At 42.5% G+C, this 13757-nt stretch overlaps 2 protein-coding genes across 2 annotated transcripts in view; one reads left to right on the forward strand and one right to left on the reverse strand.

Moving 5' to 3' along the window:
- Positions 1 to 277: 277 nt before the first annotated feature.
- LOC119020543 (neuronal vesicle trafficking-associated protein 1-like) lies at positions 278 to 5864 on the reverse strand. The gene is made up of 5 exons (XM_037099926.1): positions 5706 to 5864; positions 5216 to 5373; positions 4802 to 4918; positions 3304 to 3414; positions 278 to 1681 (listed from the first exon to the last, which is right to left on the reverse strand). The coding sequence occupies exons 2-5, from the start codon at positions 5342 to 5344 to the stop codon at positions 1481 to 1483; spliced, it is 558 nt and encodes a 185-aa protein (XP_036955821.1). The 5' UTR covers positions 5345 to 5373; positions 5706 to 5864; the 3' UTR covers positions 278 to 1480.
- A 4933-nt stretch (positions 5865 to 10797) lies between these two features.
- tacc1 (transforming, acidic coiled-coil containing protein 1) overlaps positions 10798 to 13757 on the forward strand; it is a 34184-nt gene continuing 31224 nt past the window's right edge. The window contains exon 1 of the mRNA XM_037099919.1: positions 10798 to 10975. The gene's annotated coding sequence lies outside the window, so the exon portion shown is untranslated. The remainder of the gene's footprint in view (positions 10976 to 13757) is intronic.

The raw sequence follows: 13757 nt of genomic DNA on the forward strand, positions 1-13757 counted from the left end.
CCGCTGCCTGTCTCAGTTGGTGTCAGCTAGAGACATGAAGCTGTCGACAGGGGATTTGACTCACACAGCCTCCTGATATTTTCTGCCTAATCTGTTCATTAGGATTAACCTATAATGTAGTTCGAGCATTACAGCGCTTAGAAATATTTCTTTGATCTCTACTCAAGGGAACTTGAGCTCTTCACCGTGTTTATTTTCTGCACTGAGGGAGTTTCAGCATTACTGACAAGATTTACTCCTGAAATACTTCGCGACAGATTCCACTTGGACATTGGTGTGAAATGTGGGCACTTTATTTCAGTTTTCATTGAACATTTCTATGTAGCAAATGCACTTTAATGGTAATCGTTACATTGTTTGAAAAAGGTACATAATTTGTGACGGTTTAAGTTCAATGACAAATACAGAAAAAAAGCAACAGGACAAGCGACTACTGTCAGATTGTTCCACTACATCAACCTAAGTCTAGTAGCTGTGATGGCTACCAACGGCCATCCCCAGCCTTAATGGTGACATTAATCAATGCTAAGCATTGCACAATACAGTGTCTTCACAAGCAATGCAAAAACATTCAATACAGTAGCATCAAATGTATGCTATGAAAAGTAAACAATAAATAAGTCTCATGTAGCTGGCAAAGAAAAGCGCACAGTGTTCACATGAGTTCAAATGCATGGAGACAATCATCAATGCTGGTTCAAAAGATGTGATGCATCAAACACAGAAAACTCCTTAATAGCACTAAATGCAGAGAGCAGTATGAGCTGTGCCAAAACAACACAATTAAAATATTTTTTTTTTTTCCGCTGGTTAAAAGGTTTCCTTCATGTCGAGCCTCAATTATTCACAACATCATGAACAGTAAAATATTTTCACACAGATGACCTCAGTTGCAAATACGCTGCAAACTTTGTCGCTTCATGAGAAATGTACCACTTGCTGGACCTCACGAGGTCTGACATGCGCTATCAGTACTTTGTGTATTTGATAAGAAAGAGGTTTGAAGCAAACGGATTCGGAGTCGTGCGTGCATGTGCGCGAAAACAAGCGACGCAGACACGGGGATGGTTCACAGTCATTTCACAATGTGGGTACTAAAGTGAGTTCTGTTACTTATGTGTATGTACAAAGACAGTGAGTGTGTGTCTGTATTCCTGTGGCTTTTTCTTTTACACAATTGCCACTCTGTTTTCAAGTGTGAATAAATAATAACGTGTGCTATTCAAACAAACCATGAATCCACCCTACTGTAAGGCTTGTTCAGCTGAAATCATGCTCAAAATTTTCACCGATTTTCTGCCATAGTACACATCAGCCGACCAAAATACTACATCAACAAGGCAGCAGAGCACCTCAGGCGAGAAAAGTGGATTTTTCACCCACAGAAAGCCCTGGGACTCTGAGGTTTGCTTGAATGGCACAACCCTATTATTTATGTTTTTGCTGCAGCAGGTGAGGCCAACTCCTGATCCCGGGTTGGTTAAGCCAGTTTCTGGGCAGTCTCCGTCTCCTGCTGGGTGACCTTCTCCTCAGACATGATGGTCATCCATGGTGATACTGACCGGGTGATGGTCTGCTTGGCTATGTTGTAGTGGTTGATGAGAGTGAAGAGGCGCCCGCGGCCCCCAGGGCCCTGAGGGGGGAAGTTGCCGTACATCCCAGCCGGCATGCAGCGACCTTGCTGCTCCAAAGAGGGAAGGGAACAAGATTAAATATAGTGAGAGACAAGAGACAAGGTGATGAAATTATGACTCAGGAAAGTGCAACTGAAGTCTGAGAAACAAAGAAAGAAAGAAAGAAAGGGAGTGAAATATATCACTTTAAATGAAAACAGACCAGAGAGCACTTACACGGAAAATGAGTCACCAACTTTACAGAAAAGCTTTGTGACTTTTACTGAACCAAGCAACAACCTCAAGGGCTTAAAAATGAAATGGAAACTGCAGTTTCTCAACAACCCCTGTTAAAATGCCAAACATTACAGCAGAAATAAACACGTGTTTTAAATCATATTTGAGTTTTATTTTATTTATTTATATATATATATATATATATATATATATATATATATATATATATATATATATATATATATATATATATATATATATATATATATATATATATATATAATATTTAGGCCTTTATGGACACTTTAACATGCCAGCTGCTAGCTGTCAGCGACCAGGCTTCATTGCACACACCTCAACACCACCCACGCTCCTCCCTCGCCCATTTTGACTTAGGCTCTACCAACATGGCGACGACTGGAGCCGCCACACTGAGCTTCACGATAGAATGCTGTAGGGATAAAAGATTTTGCAAGGCTGGACTGAAAGTCAGCTTTCCCGCAGCAAAAACCCATGGGATTTTTGAATTGGATTTTGGATTATTGCTGGAACTAATGTCCCTGGCAAACACAAGTTTATGATACCTTTGTTACATTTTGTTCAGCAAGATAGTTTCTATGATTTTTCGGAATGTGACTGAGATCACCAGAGGTGCAAAACTAATGTTAGGCTATAAACTACACTGCGGTCATTTGTCTTTAACCTAGGCCTAGGATCAAACATTCTGCTAGAGTCAGGAAAATCCATAATAACTCAATGACGTCTATTACGCAGCAATATTTATTTAAAGTTTCCTAATGTTAGCTAGCATTAGCCCAGGAGCCAGTAAGATCAGAGTGTGCTGAACAGAGCAACGGTGTGTTTTATTGCTAATTATTTCAACTTTTCTACCATGAGATGACCTTTTTCTAATCATGAATGTTACATAGTCTTGCTTTAAAGGTGCTATTTGTCAGATAAGTTGATTTTTTATTTTAATGCCCAACACGTCCAATATTCATTCATTGGGATTGTAGAGCAGGTCGGCCGTCCCAAAGTGTCAAATAGGACCTTTAAGTTTATTCAAAAGGACACAAAAAGCTGGTAGAGTGCAGCAGCAGTGAAATAACTGAGGACCTTCATATTAAAATGCTGCTCTCACATAGTTAATTGTCCCATCACAGATCATGTCTACAAACAGAAAAAGTGTCAGAGATTTCACTGGAAAGATTTTGCAAATGCTTAACTTCCCTGCAACAGATTGTCATATTAACACCATTATGGTGTCTGGCTGCCTGCTGGTTCATCTTTATGGCATAATTATTGTATAATAAACCTCATTTATATAGGCTATCAAGTGCTTCAACAGACTGAATAACGTTGGTTAACTCTGGTACGATGAAATCATAATTTCATCCACACACATGCGGTGTCAGGCGGGCTCACAAAGGATGATGCCCATGAGTGTGTTTACCGTGTAAACGAAGCTGTCGGGGCACGGCTGCTCGTACTGGTACACCTTGTAGACCACCAGGAACACCACACACACCAGGAAGGCCAGGGCACAGATCACCAGCAGGGTCACCTAGAGGAGACATCAGCGGCACAACACTTGTGTCACACCTCTGTGGAAGGACGCCAAAAGATCTACGCGTCTTTTAAGAGTGGAAACAGAATTAATTTGTTTGTGTGACTATTTCAGGTTGAACAGAAGGCTGATGTATATACAAATCCGTGGATGTATGTGACAGTGACTAACAGCCGGTGGGGGCTTATAGGATGTTCTGCATACTGTACCTCGACTGGAGAATGGCTTGTGTGGCCATCTGCACAGCCCAGCTCTCACCTCCCAGGGGAGTTATGTAACTGCTCCTGGTGTTTCTAGGAAGTAGGAGGGGGGGTTCGAGGGGGGTTCGGGGGGGCAAGGTGTAGGAGGAATCGCCTCATTACAGCTGCTGAAGATGCTGAGCCCCAAGGTGTGCTCCAGTTATTTATATCAGTCTACAGGAATGGTGGCGACAGAGTGGCCGTCACATACTTCAGAACCAGTGAAATCCTTTTTTCATTTTTTTTGCGCTGACAAAATACAGAAAAAGGATCTCCCTGGATAAGGAAGCCAGGTGCCTGCCGTGCATGCGGGTGTTTTTTGTTCTGCTTTGGCACAGCTCAGATTGGGTGACAGCACGCATCAGTGGGAATAAAACGATATTCCTTTTGGTGTGTCTGTACGGATCCCGGAGCAGACGGCGCAACACAAACACAGCCAAGCAACAGGAGATTATGAAAGAGACTATCTGCGATGAAAAGGGGGGGTTGGGGGTGTTTCAAAGCAGCGTTGTGTGTTCTCTGAGACGGTGATGTGCCTCCTCGCCTCTCAGATGTTTGAGAACTAAAGCTGCACTATACTGAAGGGGAACCTGACACGCCTCACAGAGAAAAAGGCTTCATCTGTTGATCCTGCACGTGGAGCGAGAGCGTCTCGCAAGTCAGCACGCAGAGCACATTTTGGTCTTGTGAATATTAAAGTAGGCCACGGTTGTGTTTGTGTTTACGGTTAAACGCATCTGGTGGCCAAGAAGGAGGAGGAAAGGAGGAGGAGGAGGAGAGGAGGAGGAGGAGGAGGACAGGGGTTGTTGAGAAAGATGCCCGCGTTTGGAGGCCATCGCCATGGCAGCAGCTGAATTAATGAGGGTTTCAGGGGCGGGGTTAAGTGAATCACTGTGCGTTACGTCTCCCTGTGCAAGATGACGGGAGGATGCGAGTACAGAGGAAGGGTGGCCTGGACAGAGAGAGAGGGGGGCGAAACTCGGATTGGAATTTGGTGACACATGTCACGAGCTGCGGAGAGACAAGCTTGCCTGATCTCTCGGCATATGCGTGTGTGTGTGCGTTGTAGGAGTGTGGGAGATGCCGGGGATGAGGATGAGGATGGAGATGGAGATGAAGCGCACAGGCACAGCAGCTCTCCTTACTTTGAGCCGCTCGGAGACGCCTTCGATGATGCTTATCGAGAACTCTGCGATTTTGGGAGATCGTGGCTTCCCTTTCTTGCTCTCACCGTCATAGTCTGCCTTTGTCTTCACCACCACCTGGCAGAAAGAGAGAGAAAACACATAAGACACACACACACACACACACACACACACACACACATGCACAGTACATGACAGTGGAACAAATCAGCTTTAGAGAGGACAGAGGCGGGATGGTTATTTAGTATTGTTGTTGTTTTACATGGAGAGATAATAGATCTGGAACATGAACGTTGTTAACCCCAGAGCAATTAGTTCTCCTTCATTTCCACCTGCTTAATTGGACTAATTGTAATGACAGAGCCGCAGAAATAAAAGACAAAGGGCCCCTACTGGCTCTGAATGATACCTTACCTTATCTGGTGGAGGGAACTGCAGCTGACTGGCATCTAATGGTGTGATGAGGGGGATGGTGTCAAATCCGTCTTCGGAGACCACCTTCCCGTTATTTTTCTCGCTGAAATTATTCCCCAGTTTAACCATTTTTTCCCCTGCGCGACAGATCCACCAACCTGAGAGGGGGGGGGGGGTAAACACGCTCATTACCGCTCAACGGGAGGCATTTAACGACCAATCTCAACATCGAAGGAATCACAAGCGTTTCATTCAATTCAAATCGGATTTTTTTTTTCTGTGTAGAATTACGTGGGGTCTTTTTTCTCCCCCACACACATGCAAACAGAAAAAAAAATGATGTGCATGAGGCGCTTTGTGGGCCACGAGAAAGCCTGTTATCCACAAAAGCGCAGGAGAGGACACGCGAGGCAGGCATCGACATAATGGGACTGATGCATCACCGTGACAGCAAAAAAGAAAATAGGATTCACCGCATCCGAACGCTTACCAGTAGCGTTTTCCAAAGCGCGTATGTCTCCCGATGTGCTGGCTTCGGAGCTCCGACGCTGATATATGGCTTTTTAGGTGTGACGCAGCCGATTTGCGGAGAGCTGGTGCACAATATGGCCAGCTGGGTCTGCGCGCCGCGTTACCTCCGAGCTGGATGCTGCTGCTGGCGTCTGGCTGCACTGCAAGTGATGTAACATCCTCATCACATCCATCCATACACATCTGATTCAGTGGCAGGGACCCAGGAGCTGGAGCCCAGTGCCAGCTAAGATTCAGTGGAACAACAAGAGTGAACATCATGTTTCTCTTCTCATTGTCTCCTTTGACGCGGCTTTGCATTCATTATGGCTGTTAAGGCAGATTCACTTGGAGATAAACTGATGCAAACTCATGGAAAATTAAAGCTCTTCTAGAGATGAGTGTTTGGAGTGATTTCAAAGTAGTTGTTTTGTTTTTTTTAAATATTGATTTACTCTGTATTGGTGGCAGCTGCCTGATGATGATGCTTAAGATTTTGGATCTTAGATGGGTGTGATGAACCAGCACAGAGTTACTGCCTGAATCTGCAGCTCCAGGCAAATGTCTGGGGCCACAGAAATGTGGAGAAAGGGGCCCCTGATGGCCCCTCATATTGGCACAGTGACAATGACTAAATATAAATCACACCTCCCATAAAGGCACTATACCGTGCACCGCGGCTGCCTAAAAAAGCTCCGTTTGTTAATGATCACTGGCCTTACAATGTGGGCTCTCTATAATGTCAGTTATTAATGCTGTTCGATAATTCATGATGTTATATGTATTCGTAAAGTCTACAGATGTGAACATTGCAAACTGAAAAAAATGTTTTGATCTCATACATTGGTTGCTGGCATCAGATTATCTAAAGGTGATGAACAGACTCAGGAATCACCACAGGGCAGGTTTTGCGATTGTATTGTATTGGTTTACCTTGAGAGCTCTATAGTTTTCTGTTTAAAAACCCACTGTACACTGATCAGCACCAAACAGTAGGCCTATGGGGCACAGTTAGCATCTAGCTTCTGAACTTAGCATCAGCATCTAAAAGAGCCAAGACCCTTATCAAGTGTGTTTTTGTGTCTGAATCTAACAACCTAACAAGGACATACTGTAAATGTAGTGTTTAGTTGAAATTTTAATCAAAGAGAAACATGAAGTTTCAGCATATCCACCACGTATGAACACTGAAAAGCAAATGTAGCAATGCAACACATCCATGCATTTTGCAGATATGTGGTAATATGCCATCATTTATCTGGTGATTGTCCTGGCGTTCATGTTGCAGACGTGTGTATTTACACGCTAACATGCTGCCTTTCGCTCTGAACGCTGAGGCAGGTGGGGGCAACAAGGCCAAGAGTAATCCATGCCCCTCCACCACCCAGAAGGCTGAGCAGACTGACAGCAGCACATCTGCTGCCAGCGCTCAGGTTGTACCTGACTGCCCATCCACACCTGACACCCAAAAGAGGCTGGACAGTACAAGTGCTGCCACCGGCCCAAAACCTGAGCCAGAGAACAAGAGTCATTAGCAGAGGGAAAAAAACTCTCACTGCAGCAAGGTGAGAACCCAGTATTCTTCTCTAACACCACATGTCCATGAATAAATGAGCAACAAAAAAAAAGACAGTAACCAAACAACTCACCATCTGTCACCTCCTTCAGTTCTAAACACTGATTAATAACCACTTCTACTATTTCCTGCAAACACATCACATTGAATTTAAATCTTTAGTCCTGTCATCTGTGATTCAAATGTTTGTTTGTTTGTTTTTTAAAAAAATACATTTTAAAGAAATGTATGAGCAGCTTTGCCCTGATCAGTGTATCTATCCTTTACTAATGATGTGTGTAACATCACTGATCGGGTCAGATGTAGGGTGTTTTTTAGTATATGATAATTCATGGGCCATTTTCATGTGTTGTTCTGTTTCCTCCTATGTGTGATTGTTGTGCACATATTTAATCTCAGGAGGCAGAGCATGTCCTCCCAGAGCCTTCAGGTCAGTGGGCTCATTCTCTTTATCTTTGCCAAGCGCAGCTGAGTATCTCTGTCTATCAGCATGTAGTGAAGATTTTGACCCTGGACGACCAGACAGTAGTCCAAACACTGATCCCACCCACATCAAATCAGTGTGGAGAGCTCAAGGGAAAAAGGCAAAACGGAAATATTTCAAGTGAAATAACCAAAACTGTTCTGACTTTGTCAGAAAATAGTGTGTTCATGATCAAATCACTCGCACAATGTTTTCAGGGCCCTTAAATGACAGGAGATCAGCATATTCATTGGTTCTGTAGTGATCAGCTGTTATATTTTCACTGAAATAACAATTAATTTGTAGATTAGACACTCAGATGTTCAAATTAGTGTATTCCTCAAATTCGGTCATGTAGCTTCTTGTGGATCAGATATTGTCTGCAACCAACTGAAGAAGAAAAGACATCATCTCATCAACCACTGAGGCTGTAACAACAAAACTTAAAAAATGCTGGGATCCTTTAGGATAATGTAATATCTAATTATCCTTAACTAATCATCTTGAATTATTAACAACACATCTCCCAGGATACCGTACGTTATCCTCCACCGTTTGATTTTACAAGCCCTTTATTACTCCTCTTCACGATGTACCTAGGGATGGTGAAATGAAGCCATGTCTGTGCATACTTCCCCGTAGCTTGTTGCTAGGCTACAGTGTGAATGAAAGGGGGTTAGGAGAGGATGCATAAATGATCATGTCCAGCTTGTTAATCCGTGGTGAAGAAGGAGGCAGCAGCAGAGGGAAAATGAGAGCGATCTCATCACACTTTGAGATAGAAACCGCAGCTCTTCTGTGAACTTGGCCCGGCGGCGACATGACAGCTGCAGCACCTCGGTGTGATGCTGCTCGCTGCTGGGTTGTCTGAGGATGAGTGTGGGATGAGTCTACAGTACAAAGTTATTAGCTATCAGATTTTTTTTTTCCCCCGCGGCCTGAGAGGTGAAGTCATTGTGTTTCCTTAGAGGGAATATAGTGTGGGGAGGAAGTGAGTGTGTACACTGACACAGACTGATAGCTCAGCATTGTAATTTATTATGTATTATGTGTGTATTTATTCCTTCAGACGAGAAGTAACACCGGGGTTGAATGGAGCAAAGGATCAGTGTTTAAAATTGTACGTATTCCTACAGACTGATACACTTTGGTTTCACTGTGCAGAATTTTGAAATAGCGACATCATAAATGAGTCAAAATGTTGCTAGAAATAACCAAATTCATGAATGTCTTCTGCTTTTTTTGTTTTAAGTGATCATCCTTAATAATAAAAAGAGACCCTTTAAGAAGTTTTACATAGATATTATTATTATGTCTCTGCATCAATGACATCGGCGTATGGGATGCACATTTTAAGGAATTTCTTTAATTGATAGCCAGCTGCTTGGATGTTCTTAAAACATAAATTGTTGTATCCACTGACTTGATCGATTTTCGTTGCAAAAGCAGAGTATGCTACATAAAAAGGCATTATGTGTTAGGGTTGTCCGTCCACACATCTGTCCCATTTCTGTGAACGAGATAGCTCTGGAACACACTCAGGGAATTTCTTCAAATTTGGTGCAAATTTGGTTGTCATAGATCAAGATCCCTGCGACCTCACAAAACACGTTCTATGCCATTACTCAACAATTCATATGATACAAATAGATAACAGGATAAGATCATGAAGTTATGTCATCTCTATATCCAGAAGGTCAAAGGTCCATTTCTGCAATGATATGATCTGCCCATTATTCAACACCATCGCTCAGGAACAGCGACTTGATTCGATGCACCGAAGCATGAAGCCGTGAGGCTGTAATTCTAGTTTTTCACATGATACAGAGCAGTCAGTCAGTCATCAGTGCATAAACCAAAATATAATCTCAGCAGGCCACTGTTGATGCTGGTTCTTATTTAAATCACCTATCTATGTTATCTGGAAACATGCTCAAGACTCTCCATCTTCTCGTCTGAAAGCATGTGTTAAAATTATACAGACAAGTCGCGACAGACTTTGTGTTGGCATTAGCAGGCACTTGTGTATCTGGGCCCTCTGCTGCAGTTGCCTTCTCAGTAAAACCCACTAGAGGGGGACAGCTGCTCACTTATTTACAACTCATTGCTGTCCGGGTAATGCATGACAACATGATTCTTGTCTAAGCGTGTGATTATTTCCATCACTTTGACTGCCGAAATTGTGAATTTACGATACCAGACTCCTTTTTCTAAACAGACTCTACAAAAAGGCAGCACAGCAGTGACAAATTAATTCAAACAACTGAACAGATGTCTCTCTTTTTCTTTGCTTTAAACAGCACAGTTTGTCTCATTGTCAGTAGGATTTAGTGGGAGTAATTACCGAGATGAGTTGAGAGATCAGTAAAGATGCCAGTGGGAAGAAGATCTTTTACTCAAGTGGAAATAGCATTACCACAGTGTGGAAGAGCTGTTACATATAAAATCCTGCATTCAAGATTTTACTTAAATAAAGATACAAAAGTATTACCATCAAAATATAATTAAGTGTGAAGTCTAATTTTAACTTTTAATGTTGGATTATAATTTATCCATTAAATATATTTTGTATCAGCCTATTAATCAAAATTAGCAAGTCACCAGCTGTCAAACAAATCTACAGGAGTAAAATCTACAACACTTTGAACTGAAAACTGAATTGTACTGGAGTATAGTTGCAGAAAAGGGAAAAACAAGTGCTTGTGAATTGTAAATTTTACTTCAGTGCATCATGCAAGTAAATGTACGTAGTTACTTTCCACTACTGAAAGGTCTTAAAAAGTCTGTTTTGATGCTAAATGCTCATTTGGTAGAAATATTAAATATGAAGTAAAACAAAGTAAGTGTCCAAAATAAACTCAGCTGTAAGCATGGAAATGATAAAAATAGCAGCTGAAAATGTCTTTACGTGGAACTTACTGAATGTTACGTAGCACTGCAAACTGCTGTGTCTTTAAAACCCACTCTGTTCTTGGCTCTTTGCCCAGAGAGTTCATTTCCCATTTCCCATCCAGCCACATGGACTAAGCTCCGCCACGCAGAGAGAACAAGTATTTTCACTCAGAGAGCGGCACCTCCAGCAGCAGCCTGAGCTCAGACTCCCTTCAGGACCATCTGTTACTGACCACGGACTTTTACATCCAGTTTGTTGTGAAGGACACAGACCTCCCAGCTGATCCGTCACGGCCTGTCAGCTCTCAGAAAAGCCGAGGTATGATTTACACTCTGAAACTCTTGGTGTGACAGCCAGTCTGCCTGTCAGGTGCCCCGTTATTCATTCTGTGCTGTGAGTACAGTATGTTTGCTCTAGTTAACCGTGTGCGTTGTCTGGTATTGATCTGCTGACTTTTGGACTGTTGTCAGATGACTCATTGAATGTGCTGTGTCTGGTTTAAAAAGTCCTGCTGCCATGTGGGAGCTATTGTCTTTTGCATGAACACAAAAGCCTCTTTTCACAAATGTATAACTCCTGTCGCCGGTCAACCCAGCAGCTTCTGGTGGATGTGATTTACAGAGCTGTGTCCACTTATTAACGCTGTTTTTATGAAGACAGACGGGTTACTGAAAGTTTGCCCACATGAGATTTTTTCCCCTTGAGAAAGAATTAGTCACAAAGATATGAATGGAAAGAACCTCGGCAAGAACAATAAGGTTAGGACTGAAAGTGTGATCTGTTCAAGTTCTCACAGCAGGCAGCAGTAACCGGGCTGTATAAACAGGATGCAGGTCTGCACACACACACACACATACTCACACACTCAACTTGATGCTCTGGTTGAATGAACAGGCAGGGGCACCGGCACCACCATCAGCGCAAGGCGAGATGTTTTCTCATAAAATGAACGGTTTGTTGTTGTGGAGAGCTTGCACAGAGGCTGCATCATGTGAGCGACTGTGCTGCTGAGGTTTCTGGGGGTTTTTCTGGGAAGATGAGGTCACAGGGAGACACACCCAGAGGCTCCGAGCAGGAAGGGCCGGGGGTGGAAGACGCTCAGCGGCAGCTCTGACTGAGTCACTTGAAGACATAGTTTTGTTGGAACTTCCATTCAGTTGTGGTATTTCTGTGGTATTAATACTGAGACGCATGGCATGGCACACATGGGAAGGGCCATTTCCCCCTCAGATACACAAACAGAAGTCTTATGGCGGCTCTGTTACGTAACAGCTTTATTTTTACACAAAAGATGATTTCTTCTTTCCAAATAGTGCAATCCAACTTACCAATAAAAAGGGTATTTTGAAAGCGGGTGCTTCATTAAGTAAAAAACATAAATCACGCTGGAATGTGGTCGGAATGAGGAACATTTCCTCTCAGCCAAATATCAAGTTGGATGACCTGTGAACTTCCAGAAGCATTTAAACCCCCACTTCCTGGCTTCTCCTCCCTCACATGAGCACACACATTAAACAAGTGCTTTTCTGTGCTGCAATCTCCTTTGACTGCCTGCCTACGATCACAAACACATTTTAAAGCAGTGTAAGCTGTTGCACACTGCAAAAAATGTAAATCTTTCCAAGTATATTTCTCTAATTTCTAGTCGAAATATCTCATGACACTTCAGGGTTAACTCAGATTAAAGTGTGTTTACAGGTCTTGGGGAGCACTGCTCTATATGTGAGAGATGTAAAGCCTTTTTTGGCTCCAGAGAGAGCTGCATATGGTCTGATAAATTGCCACCAGTGAAGTCACTCAGTGGTGAAGTTGCATTGTGGGTAATTTAGGTGCAAAGCTTTGAAAAGCAGTCCACTTCCTGCATTGCACACCATAACACTGTCGGACTCACTATGAGCAATTTAAAAACAAATCACCTAAACCGATAAAGCAGAGCAAGAGATATCACCTCAAAACATGCTGCCTACATTACCCACACAGCAGTTTAGCCACTGAGTGACATCCCTGGAGGCAATTCATCAGATTGTGTGCAGCTTCCTATGGAGCCACAAAAGGTTTGTAGTGGTACTTTTTTCACGTATACACTCCCCCAAACCTGTAAACACACTTGAATGTGCAAAATAGGTGGACTTACCCTTTAATATAAGACACAGGCACCTAGAAGGAAGCACTTCAGTGAGATAGAGGACAGTGTTTTTTGACCATTTTCAGCTGATTTTTTTTTTTTTTTACTTACTACAAGCCATTATTATTATTTTTATGAACGTAGTTTTGATGTGGCATTTCTTCCAGTGCAGTGTTTTCAGCCTGTGTGCTCTGCTCTGATTTATAGAGGCCGGCTCACCGGTGTGGACGGACGTGGCTGGGAGGGCCGACTGAGCCGGAAGTAAAGAAGGGGAGGGCTGGGGAAGTTGAGTCAACACAGGACTGTTTCTCAGACTTGTGTCGCTTCTGGTCTCGTGCCTCTCAATGGAATGACAGACAAGGACTGAGATTGCAATAACACAGAGTTACAGACGCAGGCAGGCAGGCAGGAAGACACACATAGACTGGATAAAGTGAAATGAAAGTGAGTCGAGTCTGGCTCAGAAGGGTTATTTTCTCCTTCTGTCTCAAATCTCGATCCAAGAGTGAGGAAGTGTTACGGAAACAGACTTCAAAAATATAATTATTGTTCCAAAGAGAGACTTGACTGGAATGTAAACTGAGTACATTTACTCAGGTACCATGCTTTAGTGCAATTTTGAGGTACTTTACTTGAGTCTTTACATTTTCTGCTTCTCTATACTTCCCTTCTTTGTCTAACAGGCAAATGCTTTACCTTTTACCCCAACACTTGTATTTCTTAGGTACTAGTTACTTTGCAGATTGCATTTCAATATTTCAGATTGCATATTTTTATAAATGTATGGTTTTTTTTTATTGGTAATTGGATTAAAAAAAACAGAACTGAATATTGATAGTCTAAAGTACATACAGTGTGTATAAATAATTTGCTTTTTCACTTTTACTTAGGTGCATTTTTGCTGATAACATTTATTTTGTACATTTCATATTAAACACTTTAAGACTCAAGTCTTTACTCAAGTACTATTCATAG

This window comes from Acanthopagrus latus, chromosome 6 (genome assembly GCF_904848185.1).
Source record: "Acanthopagrus latus isolate v.2019 chromosome 6, fAcaLat1.1, whole genome shotgun sequence".
NCBI classification, from domain to species: domain Eukaryota; kingdom Metazoa; phylum Chordata; class Actinopteri; order Spariformes; family Sparidae; genus Acanthopagrus; species Acanthopagrus latus.